This window comes from Halichoeres trimaculatus, unplaced genomic scaffold (genome assembly GCF_033239565.1).
Source record: "Halichoeres trimaculatus isolate MK-OKI-2021-1 unplaced genomic scaffold, fHalTri1.1 fHalTri1_scaffold_1, whole genome shotgun sequence".
NCBI lineage: Eukaryota > Metazoa > Chordata > Actinopteri > Labriformes > Labridae > Halichoeres > Halichoeres trimaculatus.
The window spans coordinates 27150657-27170274 of NW_027437179.1; the positions used below are offsets into that span (position 1 = coordinate 27150657).

At 38.9% G+C, this 19618-nt stretch overlaps 1 protein-coding gene across 2 annotated transcripts in view; it reads left to right on the top strand.

The window, feature by feature from the left end:
- The window catches only part of cfap20dc (CFAP20 domain containing), a 38950-nt gene extending 25349 nt beyond the window's left edge, over window positions 1-13601 (top strand). Inside the window, exons 14-16 of one of the 2 annotated variants that reach the window (XM_074678436.1) lie at window positions 4839-4897; window positions 11964-12058; window positions 12884-13601. In XM_074678436.1, the coding sequence (XP_074534537.1) occupies window positions 4839-4897; window positions 11964-12058; window positions 12884-12999 (270 nt within the window). In that variant the 3' untranslated portion in view covers window positions 13000-13601. The remainder of the gene's footprint in view (window positions 1-4838; window positions 4898-11963; window positions 12059-12883) is intronic. The other variant, XM_074678518.1, reaches the window with a different exon arrangement.
- Window positions 13602-19618: the final 6017 nt, after the last annotated feature.

Here is a 19618-nt window from a genome sequence, read left to right on the forward strand (position 1 = left end):
GACTTCAGAAGCAAAGTCAACACTTTAAACTCCTCCAGTCCTTCTCCTATTGTATCATAAACTCATTCAAATGCTCATGTTCCCATCATATTCACTTTCAGTGGCATGACCAGTTTACAGCTATACAGCCCCATGCTTCAGAAAGTGATGCACTGTGTGTGTGTTGGCATATTTGTGTCAGACACAGCATTAACTTTTAAGCATTTGAGCTTCACGAGCTCTTCTGTTGGATCAGACCATACAAACCAGATTCTGCTTTTGCTTTCACTTTCACTTTTCACATCATCGAGCCTTGACCCTGACCCCAGTTCTCTGGTTTTTTATCCTTAAACAACTTTTGAAAGGCACTCACTGACTGTCACAGAATAACATTGTCAGTACTGGAAAGTTCTCTCACCCAGTGAGCTAGACGCCATATGGGCTTTGGTCAAAGCCAGTCACATTTTTAAACCTTGTCTTTCTCCAGTCAATCATCATAAAGGACAGATCATTCACTCTCTGACAAACTTATGCTGTCCACTCATAGATATTATTATAACAAAACAATTAAATTAATTTGACTGGTCATGATGCTATGGCTGTTCAGTGTGTGTCTGTTTTCAGTGGTAAGAACAAGTTTCACTGTGAAAGAACAGATTTAATATGGATTTTGGACAGAGCATGCCTTTCAGCAATAACAGCCCTGCAAAAACTAAAAATCTAAGCAAGTGTTGGTGATTTATTTTTTATTAAAAGTTGCCTAGTTAGACTTAAAATGGACCAAATTCACCCAACAAGTCCAGAAAAATGTCCTTTTTCAAGATACAGAAGACAAAAATGATGCCTGTTTCTTTTATTAAAACATAATTCTTATATCAAGAAACTTGAAAAGCAAATTTTGCTTGACCCATCTGCAGATATTTGGAAACAACCTCAACCTTGATTGGTTCTCAGTGGTTGCCAAACTCCTTTCTTCTATGGGGCTAATCTCAAAGGGCACAACCTAAACAGCAAGGCCATATCTGAACCCCAAGGCTTTCTTTGTCTTTTAATGTTTTGAAATAAGACATTTTTTTATAGACCTGTCAGGTGAATGTGGCTCATCCTAAGTCCTAGTTGATATTCACTAAAATAGGGCAATCGTACTTTTTCAGATTTCACTTATTTGCCAGAAGATTCTAGCAATTAGAAAGAGTAATTACATTCTTGGTTGATCATTTCATACCAGAAAAATACAAAATGAGATTTAGTGAGAGTATTTCCTCGACCATATATAGTACATTAAGAGCAACAAAGAAAATTCCTTGTAGAAGAGTTGGGTAACTATAGGGTACATCTGTAAGTGAAAATGCTTTTCCTTAAGATTTCATGACAAATGTCTTCATCTCTTGCTGACAACATGAAGATACCAAAGAATAAGCAGAAGAAAATAAATGCTCGAGTGTGCAGCAGATCAACCAGCTATCACCTTGATGAATAAAGCAAAAACATGGACATTGAAAAGTAATAATCTGGCTGAAATACTGTTTTGTTAAACATCATTGCCAAACAGGTCTCTGCAGCTCAGAATCACTGTACAGCAGAGTGTTACAGCCAAGTGATTTGAACTGGAGTGTGTTTTTTTGTCTTCATAACAGTAGAGGCAGGCTGAGGGCCAGAAATGAGAGAGACGTGTATAGCTCTTGGAAGTTTTCTGATTGCTGTTGCTTCATGACAAGATGACAAACAGGTGGGGATGTAGACGGCAGGACATGGCTATATCAGCTAAATGTCTCAACATCCTTCAAGGAGGGCAGTTAAACTGGAAAGGCGCCAGATATTCTGTTAACAGGTGATATCGGCTAAAAATTATGTCATACTCTTGGCGGTGTTTTAAGTGGTTGTTCATCATAGTGCTTTCTTTGATTCTGAAGGTCACTTGTGTGTTATCAATTGTTTAGGGCACCAAGTTTAATGTTACAGGAAGTACACAGGAATGTTTCTGTTTCTACTCCAAAGGTAACTCATCAGCAGCACCAGCACAAATCACCTGCAGAATTCCACAGGGTACTATTTTAGGTCCCTTCTTTTTTCAAAGAGAGCACTGAAGCACACAGATAGCTGGAATTCACTTAAGCAATTCACAGACTTGGCTTTCCACTCGTCTGCTTCTTCATCAATGCCAGGCCATGTAATAGCCTCTAAGCAGGCACTAGACTTAAATAGCCTCCTGAGGCTATATCGTGGTCTTTAGCTTTGACAAGATGGAGAGGGTTACACTCTTGTGTTTCTTACTGCTGAATATTAATACCTATTGAAAAGGAAACCATTCTAATCTCCCAGCCCAGTAAAGTATCTTTCTCACTCACAGACCATGAAGAATTTAGCTGCAGCTGTTTTGAAAGGCCAAGCTACATTAATAACCAAGCTCCAAGCCTTTTCAACCAACAAATGGTGGAAATACATACATAGTTGTGATAAAAAGAAATTCACAGATCCATTTTGACTTGATGTGTTCACCCCTTTTTCACCCACGCCTCTTGCTCTCCAGTAGTATTTTGTGAGTTTTTTTCTTTGTGCTTATTTAATTTTACCAGATAGGCAGAGATCTTTTTGTTCTTGACCTCAATGACTGCACAAGTATTAAAGACAGAAGCCTTAAGGACCACTTTTTGTTTGTGCCGAAGTTACTGTGAAAGTTTTCTGGCTCAGGCTTTGTTGGCAGCACTTTTGATTTGTTACTGTAGGTTTTCAATGGTAGCATTTTAAATTTGGCAACTGAGTTTATTTTACTTATACTTTCTTAAAAAAAACAAAGGCATTGCTCAAACTACCAGGGCAACATCAGGGATATTGATGTAAATGATTTAGCAGCATGATTCAGTCAGCTTGTCTCACCAAACTATGGTTTATGTTCTCATAATTCAAGTATGTTTAGTTACATTCATTAACATGAAAGAGATTATGTTCTGGAAAAGATGTTGCTTTTAAAAAGGATACAAGTGTCAAAGGGGCTGTGTGTCGTTCGCAAGTTCTCCAAACCTTCAGTTTCTCCACATCTCATTTTTTTCCCAGTTGACAAGTCTGTTGATGCCAGTCAACCTTTTGAAAAATGTTTATGCAACAAACCTTTGCTGCCACAAAATTCATATAGAGGCTGTCATTTTTCAGAGCTCTTATTGCCCACCAGGCTTCCAGGCTGGTCATGTGTCTGAAAAGGGATGGGAATTGAAAACCGGTTACTGTTGAGAATCGATAAGAGATGTTTTAATCCATCGATATCGTTAGCCTTTGTGCCTAACGATTCCCTTATCAATTCTTTACATTGTGCAGGAGCCACGGGGCCTTACGTCGACTAGTCTGCTGCAGCTATCTTAGCTTAGCAGTTAGATAACGTTTCCCAAGAAAACTGTGATTCAGGATTTTCAGCTTGAAGTTTTACTGAAGAACTGACTTCATAAAAAACGTAAAAAATGTACATTACTCTCTCTCAGGAGATTCATATTCAGTACATTCTAAATGGTATGAATCACCTTATTTACCAAAATAACAAATTAGCGCAGGCCTGATGCTTACATATATGAGAAACTGCATTGATATGCTAGCAGTTAGCATACATCAGTATAATTTCAGCTTCAAAATAGAATTTCAACTTTCATCACAAAAACATATCACATCAAATCTTTGTAAAAAATACTTCAAATTTCAAATGTCAAAAGCTAACAGGCAATTGAAAAGCTCATGGCTGACTTCATAACTACGGAAAGCTTCAAAACAACTTAAACCATTGCTCTAACCACTTTGGGACACTAGATGGCCTACTTTGACAGTACATCAGCGTCACATTGTGTGCAATTTTTACCTGTTTCTGTATAATTATGCCCAGAAATATCCAGACTCAGGGACCATTTACATTTAATTCACTTACAGTATAAACTCAATTAAACGTTGCTGACACAGAAAACCTGTAAAGCTACTTTTTTACCAAGAAAATTCACAACAGTAATTGATAAGGGAATGGACAACGTATCAGATTGATAAGCAGAAATGATAAGTGCATCAGTATTAATAAAATCTTATCAATACCCATCCCTATGTCTGAAAACCATAAATAAAATGACACTGTGGCAAAATCTTAAGCTTCTGTTAGTGATTTTAATTGTTAAACATGGTAAAAACAAAAAAAATAAAGTTTGCATTTAAGGCTGATCTCAAGACTCCATAAATAAGAACAGGAGGACCTACAACAATCTTTGATAGGAAAAGTCCTGGTAGATGGGGGAAAAACAATCAAAACAGTGGCAACAGAGCCGATAAGTGATTCTCAAAGTTGCCAGTCACTCAGTCAAAATAGTTACAACCAGTTAGCAATTGAAAGTGAATTGAAATTGCAAAGATCTGGGAAGAAGGAGAGTTGACAGAAGAAGTCCCGTTTTAAGGTTATCTTCACTTCTTGCTCTCTCTTTCAGGATTCTAATTTGCAGCATCACCCTTTCACTTAACATTTTCCTGTGCTGCCCAATTTCCAGTTACATCCAAGTACATCTCAACAGCTGCCCTTGACATCAAAACTTTTTCCATTCTTATTGACAAAATGGCCTGTGACAGTTTCTGGTGAGAGACAACCATCATTTGTCAAGCACTGGAGCTTAAAAACTGTGATGGTGGATGTAATGGCCTTTATTACTGAACTGCATTGAATGAAATGAGTCATTCTCAAGCTTTCACTTCAAATCAATCTTGAGGTGTGCTGAATGTATGTTCAACTCCTTTCTAGCCTGGACATATCTCTCAGTGGTCTCTTAAAGGTAATGGAGATAATTGGACTTACTTATAATGTCCAGAGCTGCGTGAGTCACAACTCTGTTTTTTTCTCACAGCCGACAAATCAGGGTCACCATTATCAGAAGGAGATGAGCCCCCTGCAATCAAACCCCAGGTAAGTTTGTTCTCATTACTGGCATTTGTTGCAAATCCACAAATGTGAACTAAAGAGACCACTAGGCTTTTGGACCAACTAAAAAACATAAGCTGCTTAGCTAGGGCGCTAGTCCAAAGTTCAAACACATGTGGCTTTAAGTCCTCCATAATAAGCCAAAAGATGGGATGGTTTAGCAGCCAACACTCACTGCATCTCCCTTCTATTATTAACCAACATAATTGTACTTGCTGATAGAAGCAGCCATCGTTGTTAGCTCCAAATTTGTAAAGGATTGTGATTAGCCTGATCTGAATCAGGCTACATGAAAGTACATCTCAAAGAAAGACAGGCTCAGCTCGCACGCTCAGAGCAAATAATACATGAGGTTGCAGATGTGTCAAGGCTGTCTCAGGCTTGTATCTTGTGGATATGGGTACAGAGGTTAGATAACGTTCTGTCTCCAAAAGCCTTTCTTCTTTTAGGTCTCCACAAGTCAAGGTGATAATAGTTGGTAAAAGAAAAGATTTTTTTTTTTAAGTAGATGTCTTTACAAAAATGTCCTTAAGCAGCCTGTATTAAAATTTGGCTGCTTATACATGAAAGTCACCCTGAAATTCTTAATCAGATGGTAACGAGTGACTGTGGAATTAAGGCTAAATGTCAACTGTCAGATAAATATGCAGACTGGGGGCTTATCTTGCTCACTGATGAGTAAAAATAAATTGAGATTCTGCCAGGTACTGTAGCTGTTCTCCCTTAACTGCTGTTGTCATTTTCACAAGCACGGGCTGTTTTTCACCTTTTATTCTGCTTGTTGGACAACTTTACTTGGCACTCTTATATATCAGATAGTTAATTTTTTAAGTCTATAAAAATCAAAACCAAGGCTTAGACTCGCCATTTATCCCTGACTTTCAGCAGCCATACAAGGTGAAATCCATCATTGATGAAGCGAGGGCCGACTTCTGCGTGGTCGGAGCTTCAGTGGTTCATAATGCAGAGCAGCCACAAGACATGTTCCACCTTGTTTCACCTGCTGAAGAGTTAAACCCACAGAGAAGTTAAAGTTCTTACTTTGAAAAGAAAACATATCGATATATAGGCTCGAGTAAGTGGAGGAGGCAGAAAAATGTGCAGCTGCTGTTTAAAATATGTGTCAAGGAGTTTGATATCAACTTCAGGCACATGCAGTGCTAAGAAAAACTGTTTTAGTATTATGCAGCCCCTATAACCAAACAAACTAACAAGTAGACTAGAGTTAGACTAAATGGAATGAAAGAAGGCTAGTGAATTGGTTCAGTGCAGGTTGAGAAGAAGTGTTGTACCCTACGGTATCTTCCATTTCAACACAGAAGTCAAGTTAGGTTTTTATAAGGCTCCTGGGAAGGAAAGTTGCTCCAGCGTTAAAAGTAGGATCAAATATTAGTGTTAAATCTGGTTTCACAGACACTGTATATCCATACTGATATCTAGGCGTAGCAGTGTGTATGAACGCACCCCCGAGTTCCCCTTGAAGGCTTCTCGAGCCCCATTAACGCCCGACTGCTCACTAATGCAGCGCCCTGTCTCTGCACATCTCCATCTCTTCTGTGGGTGTACACAACCACACGGCATGTTACAAAACAAGACAAAGGGATTGCATCAGAGTTCTGCTGCTCAAAAATTATGCAACCATCCTCTAAAAAACGTCTGATTTATTGATGAAAAGCAAAGTATCCTGCTGTTAAACACGAGTTGACTCCAGTTTATTAAAATATTTTGCTTGTCTTATTGTCTCAGAGTGGTTATAAAGAGTTAATCCCTAACATCTGATCAGCAGGAAATGAAAAGGTTTGTTTTTTCTGGTCATGTTTCAGTGTCTCCAGGCTGCTTAAGTATCCACTGAGGTAATGCTGTTTGATTGAAGGTCCTCTGAAATGGATATTAAAAGTGACAGTCACCTCAAACAAACTCCCTTCCTTGTCTCACATGGCGCTACACCATCCACAGCTGTACCGCTGAAATTAGACTTCCAAGCAGGCCCTGATTTACATATTGAAGAGCAGCTGCACAGGATTTTGTCGTTGTTTTCTCTCCTTTTCTTCCAGGCGTTGAATTCCGAGACACCCATACAGTGAATTCCATCATGCTACTGTTTTTTTTCTTGAGTCCTGGCATTGCTGTAAGGCTTCCTCGCTGTTGAGAGCTACAGTTTTCTTGACAGCTAAAATGCTCTTGTTGCCGTGCCTAATGTTGCCAGGGCCCTTTTCTCGTGCATTTTTTAACATGTTCCTTTTGCGAGTGTGATACTTTTGTCTGCCTCTTGGCTGGCAGAAGCAAACGTGAAAACCACAAATCAGGCTGTCAGAGAAACCCAGAGTAGCAATTCAATTGTTTTACAATAAAGAAAACTGAGAAATTTACAGAAATTGCTGAGGTGTCAGACAAACAGAGACGCCTTAATGCTGTTTCATTGGAAAGCTCGATTTGATTATGCTCTAAGGCTGTGCAGAAGCAGAGAATTCACTCAGATGAAATCAAACTGATACATTCTCTTCATCACACGTTTGCCTGTATCTATATTATAATGACTCTAAAATGTAATCATCCCCGCCAAGTCCCACTTAACAATCTGAAGTCCAATTTGCGGCTCTGTAGCTGAAGCCTTTGTCCCCCAAAATTGCCTCTATTAACTTCTGTGCTGCGCTCTTGCCGATCACGTAAATGTCTTTGTTAGAAAGAAAAATCAGAGTCCGTGTTGAGATAACACACTCGATTGCTTTGAAGGCATAAGGTTATGGGAATGAACAAACTTCTAATTAACTGTTCGGGTTGTATGAAATCTTATCAATAGTAAGTGCAATGCATACAGAGAATCAAAGTCAACAGGCACTTTAAACAACTACTGTACAATTACATGCAGCTTTTATACCTTTTCTCCATCTAAACCAGACTATTCCAAAGTCAGACCTGAGGGCTAATCGTAGCCGGAGGTCCATTTCCATGCGGTCCATAGCTTTGGCTTTACAATGTATTGATTATGGCACATTTATGTTTAGATTTTCTATTAAGTGCACAAACACAGCCAAAGTACATTTAATAACATTTTGCTAAGCTATAGGCATGTATCACTATAGGCAACTGCAGGCATGCTACAGCTATCCCACCTAAACTGCATGTCTGGTGACAGGTCCTCATCTCATCACAGCATCCTGTATGACAAAGTGGGCTGGCCCTCATCGGTGAGACGAGACAGGCATTGGTTACTTATCATCTATAAAGCTCTAAAGTTAAAGACATCGTAGTAGCTCACCTCTTTATTGAATGTGTCCACTAGCCACTATCAAACTTGTTCAATGACTGGACAAGGCTTCAAGTTGTAAAAGCAAACACTAAAATTCAGGGTATATGCTGAAATCCTGAGGTTAAATTCAATACCTTTTTAAGACTCTTTTAAAAACCTTTCAAAAAATCTTAAGACCTTACCACGACTTTAAGCTGTTGCCAGCAACCAATCTTTGACAGTTGTAGTTTGCATTTTTACATAAATAAGGTAAGCTGAGAAGGAATAAAGCTTGAAATAATAAATGAAACTAAATGCAGGTTAATTGACATTCCCATTCCCACAACAAGTAACAGCAGTTATTTAAGGTCAACTTGCAGAAAAAAACACAAATTTATTTCATCATTGTCAAAATTTAGGACATGTGTTTGAGATTGTGTTGTTTGCTTTCCATCAGTGCTACACACCGACGGCTGCTAAACTACTGTATGAACTGAGTTTGTTGTCACATTAGCCTACGGATATGTTGGGCTGCTAGCACTACATATAGCTTGCGCCTCACAAAAATTACAACTTTGCTTGTTGTCAGGTTTCAAACAACAAAGCTACGTAACTGTATTGATAAATACCTTACATCGTTGCGTTGTATCCAGTAAAGGGTGATTTAAACAAAGAAAATTTGTTCCAAAACAACTGAGATCAGGGGGAGCTGGGGGAAGCTTTCTCTAAATCCCAAGAATCCAAGATCCCAGGTCCTCAAAAGTCTGACAAATTTTCTAAGGAGGCTTGAGAAACTCTTATGATCGAAAGAAATATTTTAAGATGCTAAAGCTTTTTCTAGATCCTCACACTGGTCTGTGATGAGTGTGGCAAGCAGAATGACCTTCCAATCACCAGGTGTGGTTATTTTTAAAGGTTCAGACCCTGAAAACATTTTCAAACCAGATGGACTATATCCGTGGCAATATATGGAACTGTCTGTCTGGTGTGTCAGGTTAGTTTGTAACAGTCCCAAGGAGGAAAATAAATATTCATGGATATTTTTGGAGTCAAAGCTTGAATACCAATAAAATTTAATACCTCATAACGATTAAGACTTTTTAATACTTTTTAAGGGTTTAATTTTCCCACAACTGATTTATCAACTTTTAATTCTTTTTGAGACCCCGAGGACACCCTGAAATTGGAGAAACATTTTCAAGCTTTTGTGCAGCCTGTAGCTGGAGCACAGCAAACACTAAAAGTGAGTTCAGTTATTAACATAGGACAGTTTCAGAACATGATAAGGAACCAATATCTACATGTTTGTAACTGTTTTTAAACTGGGCCCCATTTATCTTCAAGTATCTATTTGTGTTTTGTTTCTTTCTGTCTCCTTGCTTATATATTGTCTTGCAGTTACTATTTAAATGTACTCTCGACATCACTGTTAATGAGCATGCTCTTAATGGCATCTTGAGGTTAAATTAAGGTTGAATGAATAAAAGAAACTACATTTGGACTGTGCATAGGCTACTATCCCAAGCTCTAAATTTTCTGCAGAAACTCAAGAACTCTCATAGCTGATGTGTTTAAATCAATGTATTTATCATGATGTGAAAAGATGCTTTGTGAACACAGAGCGTTCTGAGCGCAGGATAAGAAATATATTGCGGCAAAAAATTGTTGTTTAATGGTCAAAATATTCCCACAAACTTCCTGCAAAACAAAAAACCCTGAACCGTTTGAATATGAATCATTAGAAAGTACAACTTACATCACTGATAGTCTTATTTTACACTACCTGAAAGCAGTGGCGGCTGCTGGTCAGTCAAGGAGGGGAAGCTCATTTTCTTCCGGCCTACATCATAAATTTGTTTATTTATTTAAACGTAAATATCACCCTCAGTGTCAGCTTGTTAGCAGCTGGAGCTGCTACATGAGACTACGACAGGCTGTAAGTGTGAGTGACTGGGGGAGAAGCTCCGCAGCTGGAGCTGGAGCTGCTTATTGCTGAAAAGAGAGAATCTTTAAACACAACGCTCGTCGTTTTTAAGAAAGTAAACTCGCTTGGGGATCGATAAAGCCTCCGGATCAGTCCAGAGTAAACGCAGAACTCACAAGATGCAAGAGGGTTATACTTCAAGATCCCTGACTGGCTCATTTCACCGTCAATCAAAAAGGGATTCGGCCTCAGACAGTTCATCCAAACATCATGCAAAAGCCCAGCGTCCAGGCCAGCCCACTGCCTCATAGACTCCCAGAGACGCTGAGCGTCCGAGCCGGTGACAAAGCCCAGCATTTATCCAATGACCGTCCAGTTTCCACAGTGGAACGACCCACTCTGCTCTTCTCCGCTGAAGTCAGAAGACGCCCAGCATTCGACTGTGTTAAAGCGCTGAGATGCTGCGGGGATGAATGAGAAGGAGGTCGAGCCAGTTACCTGTGATAGGTAGCTGATTCTGAAAAAAAGATGAAGGAATTCTAGCGCATATTTTGTCAATAAAATGTACACACATCAGTACATATCACTACTTTTTTTAGGGACATTTTAGGGGAAGCTGAGCTTCCCTTGCAGTCTTTAAGCAATCGCCACTGCCTTAAAGGTACCTTGCCATAAGATGTCCAGCACTTATTCACTACAAGGTAGCTTTAAGGAAAAACTGTTGGGTCTACTAAATCCTATTCAACAGTTAATTTACTCAGAGGAAATCTGAGAATTGCTAAAACTTTTTCCATACACCCATCTCTTGTTCATGCCAAAAAGAGTAAATAGTGGTTTTTAATTTACAGAAAGTGTCTCACCCTGCTGCTTTTAAACAATCAAACACAACACTCACTGTGATTCTGTCTGGTTAAAAAATTTAAACAAAGGCGTTTCCGGCAGCATGCTGTTAATTGCTTTGTCGAGCTGGTAGCAGCAGTTATAAGCAGGAAAAGGACAGGGTAGAAATATGCACTATTTCTCCTGATAGTTTGGTTATCTGTTTAAGTCTTAAAAGGGAATCAATATTGATTTCACTAGCTAAAATCTCCCCATAGGAGCTTTGAAAAAACTGTGTAACTGTTGGTAAAATACTCTTTGTTGTTTTACAGATACCGACAGTCTCCATCGTTGCATCTTTGTAGTTCTTGACATTAAGATGGATAAAGCTTTAATGAATGTTTAAGTCACTGCCTGTCTGCTGAATAATGCACAGAGGGAGATTAGAGTTCCTCATTAGATATGCTATGATGTGCTCTTATGAGACATTATGTCCAAAGGCAAAAGATGTAAATGGATAATGGCAACCATGCAACTGATGTATTGCCTAAAATGAATTCTGCTTAACAAATTAATCTTGCAGTGATCCAAGTAATAATTCATCTTCATCATCTCCATTTCTCTCTGTCTAATCTGCTGCTCCATGCTTAAAGAGCAGTGTATGACTCGAGCAGAGAATGATTGATGTACAGTTGAACCCTATGCGCTCTTCTCCAACTGTGAAGATAAACTCATTTAAGAGTGGAAGGAAGTCCTGCTCTCACAGGCCCCGACAAGGTCAAGACCTCTACTCTGGGGCCAGAGCGTCGACACTTGGAAGTCACAGCTTGAGTCAGAATCTAATAAATGATCCTTCAGGTCGAACGGCGAGGCGGAGGAGCTAAGTGTGTGCAAGGCTGGAGTGCCTCAAGGACAACAGACGGAAAGCTCAGATGGGCTTCTGAGAGCTCACTATGATGGAACTTTCATTGTTAAAATGTCATATAGAGGCAATTTGATGTGCAGGGCTGCAGTAGTGAGATGCAAGGTATAATGGCATGTGTTGTCATGACTGTGTGCCTTTACGGTCTCTCCCCTAGGGAGTGGATGGATCTGCTCAGCCCGCCTATTATGCCTCCCAGCCAGCAGAGAAGGTCAGACAGCACGAGGAACAATCTGGGGAACTTAATCGCAGGTACGTCAACCTCAATTTTAGTGCCTTTTTATACCCTCAGCAAAACAATACAATGCTTCAACACTGACCACACTAATTGTGTGAAAGCAGAGAACCACAGGAAACATTCACTGGTGTCAAAGCTTACATTCTTCCTCTCCACCCAGCGTGAAGAAGGACGCATGAGAAACTGTATCTAATTAAGGGTAAAAACCCAGGAGAGTGGAGCTCTCTGTCCTCCACATAACTCCATAGGTCAAAAGAGACAGGCTCATTACAGGTCTGCACCCCCAAGACACATCCAAGAGGTTAATTGACGAAACCTTTGCAGTTTACAACATCATTTTTTAAACCTCTCGCACAATGTGTCTTATAATTAGTTTTCATTATCGTCGCCAAAGTTCTGATAAGATAAAATGTTCCTCCTGGAGCATCCGGTAACCTTTTGAGCATTTAACTGCCTGTCAATTTAACAGCTAAATTCTCTTGCTTTAAAGTAGCAGGGATTACAGGGAATCTTTTTACAGCTTCATAATGTGCTACTGGGCTCTGGGTGTCTCAGGTCTTGATTGATGAGGAAAAAAAATGGCAGCGGCAGAAAACTTTTAAAGCCCACCTGAGTCTGAAAGTAACCTTGCCATCCACGCTTCTCATTTTTTTCCAGGAGCAGCTGAAAGAGTAGGCTCACATTCAGGTTTATAATGGGACCAAAAAACATGGCTGATATTCCACATTGTTTATTATCTGTGCTACTGTAACTTATTTATTTATTCTCGTAAGTTATCAATGTCTATTTTTAACAGTTTCCTCCAAGTGTTTCACAGAGGTTTTCTTACACTTTTACAGGAGAGGAAGAGTCGCTGAATGAAGAGAACGAGGAAGAGTTTTTGAATCTGCTCTATGATCCTTTCCTGAACTGCTATTTCGATCCAAAGACAGGGAAGTACTACGAACTAGCTTGACTCAAAGCTCAAGAGAATCCAAATAAATAAATCAGAAGTCATTTATAGTGGATGAATGTCTTTAAAATTCTTCTTTCACGCCTAGCGTATTGATCAGCGATGAATAATCCATTTGCAGAAAGTCTTCCATGTTACAGCTTTTGTTTCTGATAAACCATGAGGGCTTTTGTTTTCCACTTCCACATCCAAGTAGTGTCGTGTCAGCGTGTAAAAGAGTAGGGTTTTGTAGATCAGATAGAAAGTGAGTTGCTGCCCATTCAGGAGCACAGCTGATGGCAGAGAATGTCTTTTCAGAAGTCTTGGCGAGCAAACTGTGAAAGCTCTTTGAAAGGACATCCTGGAGTTTAATCTCACAAAGGAGATTCGTGATGTCTAAGTAAAACCCATATTAGCATCACTGTACAGGTTATTTGATCCTTTATCACTGATTATGTGCTAAAAATAAATGAGAGTCAGTTGATGTGTGTATTTATTTTTAATTTTAAGAAATCAATCACTTTAAATAAAGCACCCCATGTATGATGATGCAAACCAATAACCACAGATTAACCTGTATTATTTCATTTTTATTTATGTTCTGAAATCTGTAAGTGTATCCAGCAGTAACAACAGACGAACAGCTCACAGGTATGACAGCTTCTTTCATCAGTCTTGCCAAAACACTGATGATCACACCTGATGAGCGGCTGATGCCAGATTGATTCATCAATTTCAGCCTGAGATGAATTGTTGCTTCACGCTGATGGGGAAAAGGAAAAAAAATGAAACAAAAGATGTGGGGGAAAACTAATATTCATTTATCACATTTGGATTCACAGCAGTTTTAATTAAACATTTCCCATCAGTCACTGATCAGTTAGGAGACACAGCCAGCATACTTAGCCCAGGTCAATTCAGGTTAATCTTTTAGTCAAGTATTGATGTATGATGCACACAAAGCGTGAAAAAAAAAACACATTTCAAACAGCCTGGGTGCAGTTTTTCCACAAACAAGAGTGGTTCAACAACCTGCTGTGTTCTACAAATCACTTCGACCATTCATCTTGGTTATTGTAATGACATTTGAATAAAAAAAAGAAACAGATGTTTTAAAAGTTTAAAAAGAGAAATGTGTCTGAGTTATGTTATAGCTTTACCTGGTGGCACTAAGCAGTTCAGACATTAAGGAATCTGCACTTTTTTAAGTATGTGCATTAGTATGTCTATAAGAGTGTTGTTACCTGAGGAATAAGAATAACTAATTGAAAGCCCCTGACAAATGGAGGATAGTACTCACAAGGCTTCTCTTTTTAAATACCACCGTCATTTTTGTAACTTTATCAGGTGGAGGTGTGAGCAAGAGGACGGACCAATCATGAATCTAAATGACACTAAACATTCCTATTCTACCATACCTTTAAATAACACAGTATTTGAATAAATTACTTTGAGGACTGTATTTATATGATTTTATTTCATTATTGACTTATGAAGCTCATGATAGGCTGCCATATCTTGTGATGTGTTGATTGTAAGAAAACATCTTGCAATAATGCCACCTAAGGTATCTCTTTGACATAATTCTGCTCTAAAAAGAAATCAAGGAAAAAACTAAGAAAAAAGTCTGAAAATTCTAAGGGTATATAAAAATGTCATGAATTACTCCAGCCTGAATCTAGCTTTAATAGAAGACAGATTTAAGAAATGGGTAACTTGCTCCAAATTTTAAGGATATTTTACAGTGGTATGATTTGGTATTTCACAATTTCTTTTCTTTTTTCTTTTTCCTTTTTTTTGAGTAATTTCTCTTTTCACCTTCAAAGTCTTCCATTATCACTACATATTTTAAACATTTTTTTTAACTGTAAATTCTGCCTTGAATGTCAAAGTAGAGGCCACGTGACCCAAAACTTGACGTCACTTGACATTAGTGACAGGGGGCGTTGAAATGCTGCTTGTCGCAACAGGTAATATGAGCATCCAGGAAATGAAACATGGCGTTTCACCCTGCAGGGTTAGAGACAAAAAACAGCTCGTAATGATTTAATATCTCCACGTACTTAACTGAAAACTAATGAGAAACAGCAAAATTAGCTTGAGTGTGCCACAATGAAAGTACGCTAACCAGGAAACTCGGAGGGACACAAGAATGTCAGCACAACAGGTAACAACGTATGGAAAGGAGATCCATATAGTCCCAGCTGTTATGGTAGTTTGTGAACGTATAAGTTAACAAACTTCTTGTAATCACTCATAAACCGTCATGCTGTTGTGTTCCCTTTCACTTTATGAAACTGATTCGTTCCTAAAGCTCGTTTAGCTTTGAAAACCTGTTTACACACAACAGGTGGAAGTAAACGGACTGAAATGTTTTCGTTATGAGCTTCTCGGGATGAACACAGGGTTACATCATACTGTCGGATTGTTGAGATTGACTACTATCACTTTGCCTTCAAAGCATCACATCTACTTCAGAGGGAAGAAATGTTCAAACATTTTCACATAAAATGCACTTGATGTTAAGGTGCTCTTGTGTTTTTATAGCACAATGCTAACAAGCCTACCGATCAAACTGCAATCAAACAGGTTGCTGGGTTTCCTCCACTTTTGGGCATCGTTATGTATGAAATAGGAAGTGGAAAAATACAGAATTACAGCAGTAATGAAAGGCTGTGACTGAATTTGGGTTTATATTCTAATCGAGGGCTTTGTAGAATTGCAGGACACCACAAATCTTGCATAAAAATGTCTTTTCAATTGCATCGTCTATTGTAATTTATCGCTTTTGCTGAGGATCAGTCATCAGAGAAAAGATGAATTACTAGAGTGGAGTTTTGGTCTGTTAAACTTTACAATTTGAGTCCTTTTCATAATTTTAGGACAAATTTTTGAACCTATTTTTTGAAACTGGCCAGCACATTGTGACTTGTTCATCAAAGACTAAACAACATCAATCGCTGTGACAGTGGTGATAACACCTGTGTCACTTTGGTGACATCTCCTCATTGTTTTCATATCTGACACCTCCAACACCTGTGTGATTAGTTGTCCCTGTTGGATGTTTTACTTTCTGGCCTCCCTCCATGTGCGTCCTTATTATCACTTCAAACACCCTCCTCCTAACATTACCTGTGATCTTATGCACAGCTCTGACTTTAAAGATAAGGTCTAGTGATCAGTCATTGTCAGGAATGCATCTCTTTTCTCTGCTTTGGCCGCTGATTCACACCCCTGCTGTTCAGCTGTATGGGTCAAACACAGACGTGATCCATAACACGGCGCTGGTCAGCTGTCATATCTGCTGCCCGTATTTCCTTTTTATCTGAGCCACACATCATGAACCGAGCTGTTGGCTTTATGGGATCTTTAACTACCCCACTGTTAGATCTTATTGGATTCATTTGTCTTTTTAGGCTGGGTTAAGGCTTCACCCGGGGATTATTGCATCTGTGGTCTTTGTCACCGTGGCAGCAATCGTTGCTGCTGTATTGATCATCCGAAAATACTGCTTCCCAGTCAAGTAAGCAAACATTATTAATGAGTCTTACTGACATGATTTAAAATTCACAGCGCTGTAAAACTCTGTCCACAACCCTGTCTGTCACCTCTCCATACTTCAGCGAGGCAACCTACAGATACTCTGTGCTGAGGCGTCTGGAGGATCAGGGTTCGGTGGTGACAGAAGGCGACAGGGGGCCTGACACAGTAGGAGAGGAGTCAGACGAGGTCAGTGCATCATGGCCTCCCTGATTGTAGCTTTTCACTGTCATCTATCCTACAGAACAAGTTGACACGGCCGCAACCTTCCTTGCCACATCATATGCCATTTGTAACTTCCTGTTTTCTCTTTGTGACAGGATCTGCTGGAATAGAGCTCAGGCAAGGATGCTGCTGGAGAAACTGGAAAAAATGGGTTATCATTTGAATTATTTTTTTTTAATCTTTCAGGTATTGTTGTTATTAAGTGATTAAGTGATCTACAACATGAGGGAAAAACACATAAATACTTTGCACTGTTTCTTACATGATACTTCTATCAGCTCAAACCATGAAGCCACACTAAAACCTTCAGCAAGTGTTATTTCTAAATGTTTTGTGAGAAGTGTTCGGAGCTCTATTTCAAGCACCTCCAAACCTTTAAAGCAACACTTTCACACATCTAGGTCTCACACAACAGCCTGACAACTGTGACAACAGTTGTACAATTTCTTCCGTGGCAACAGAGGAGCTTCTCATGTTAGACAATGTGAGCCCTGTGTAGCCCTGTTCCAGACCTTTTCTGTTTAGTTACTCACTTACATCTTTCTAAAAAAAAATAGACTCCTCGCACTGTGGAGCTGACAGGGTTTTCAGATATGAGAAAAGAGGAATTGGTTAAAATGTTGAAATGTTGCTCTCACGGAAATCATTGCGCTGGGTTTCACTTCATACATGTCTCTCCCTGAACACTTTGATATGTGGAGGCTGTGCCTGCAGGCACTACTCAGGGCTTAGGATTAGTGTTAACACCCCTTTGCTGGAAAAAAATACATCTTTTTTTTCTGTCAGAAAGCTTCTCAAATGATGCTTTAATCTAACATTAAACATATGGTTTGAACCAGAAAAGGCTGGTACATGTGGACAATTCACAAACAATTTTTAAATATGACAAAACCCGTCTTTAATGACTTTTTTTCTGCCTTTACTCAGAGAGAACAGAACAGTGGACAAGTAAAAGGGTGAGAGTGGGAGGTGAGGTGTGGGAAAGATGCCTCAGCTCAGTTTCACTGAGGGCAAACTCCATGGGGCACATGACCTAACCTCTAGTCCACACGGGCGCCCCAAAACCAACAGGGAACTCAGTAGTATGACTTGACAAAAATAAAAAAATAATGTCAGGTTGGACTTCTGGTCAAGTTAAAGTGCTGCTGATCCCTCTGATTGTCATTTATCATTTCTATAATAATTGAGTTAAAGCTAAAGTTAAAAAGTTAAAACTTTTTCTTTGTGAAGAACATTGGTTCTCTTTTCCAACTCGGGGCCCACTCATAAGTCTCACCTCCAACCCGGTAAAAACATAAATACCCCTTGAAAAACATTATTGCAACTTAAAACTTTTATAAATAAATTATTAATTGAACACAAAGATAATTTACATAATCACATATAATCTGACAAAATATTACATCCTGCCTTATTTCGAACATATCTGTCACTGAGAAAAGCTCATGAAAGGCTGCTTCTCTAGCATGCTGTCAATCTGACACCAACCCTTTTAGGTGGTTACAGATATCTAAATAAAATAGAATAGTATGATTGAAAATTTAGAATATCCCCCACGGTAGTTGTTTTTCTGTTTTATTTATTTATTTTCACTTTAATACATGCTTAAGTATTATTGTCCATTTTTTTCATAGCTGGTTAAAAATATACAACAGGAACTGTGAATTAATTCTTTGAAATTTCAACTATGCACTGTGAAAACATACCAAACCATGCAACGAATGAGAGGAGTAAGAGAAACTGTGAAAATAACAGGTAACAATGCAACCACAGCAAGTTAGCATACCTCAAAGTAATTCTTCTGTAAACTTTTTATACTGAAATCGCTCTATTTTATATGCCTTTCAGCTGATTTAGCCATCGTCTGTTTATGTCAGAGCTCACTTTCACTCTCGTACACTTATGAAATAAACAATGCGCTACAAAGCATCACATGAAGATTTGTCATCTCAGATGTGTCGAAAAGATACAGACATACAGCTAAAAATAGTCACTCTAAGAGCACAGCCATCTACCAGCCAGCCAGCTCCCTTTGAAATATTTTCTCCCCTTTTCATGCTGACATTAACCCACTTAAAGAAAACTTTTCTGTCGAGTCCCCTCACTCCTTAATGGACTTCAAGGCTTGAGTGATCTTGCATGATGCCTTTTTAAATCTACAATTGATGCAAAGCAAAAGCAGAGCAGCCTCTCTGGATGTGGATATTGTTACATAAAAATCAACAATGTGGGATGCTGAAAACATCAGCTGATAATATATATAGTTTCCCATTTGTAGTTGTGCTAAGTAAGAAATCAAAGAATCTACTGAAACTGTTTATGACTTTAAAGCTAAAGTATTATGGCCGGTTTTGCACGCATCCAGTGATAATGTTGGCTTTACTGTTACTGAAGATGTTTCTATATATTTTTATCATGTACTGTGTAATCACTGTAGTTTCCAATGCAATACTGAGAAATATGAATCTTGGTTATTAGATATGTAAATCTTTTGTGTGGACTGGATCAGATTGACCTTGTTCTGTTGAAATCATAGCCTGCATAAATCACTCTGCCCGACTTATCTAAAGATCTTCTTTGCTTGATTTGAATAAATGTTTTTGATGATCAGAAACAAAGTGTGTCCCATTATCTCTCTCCATACAATAGGTAATTTACCTTAAAGAAAAATAACAGTCTATTTTGTTTCCGGCAACATTATCCAGCTCTTTGTTGCCAGAAACACAGTGTTCTCTGATTCATGAAAAGTGGAACACACAGGCCCTCTGCTGGCCTTCTTTGGTAAAACACTTTAACTAAAGCACTCAAAGCTCTCAGACTGTGGCCTAACCTGTTGAAAGAGTTCCTCGTCAGACCACAAGCTCCCCTGTGTATGTTT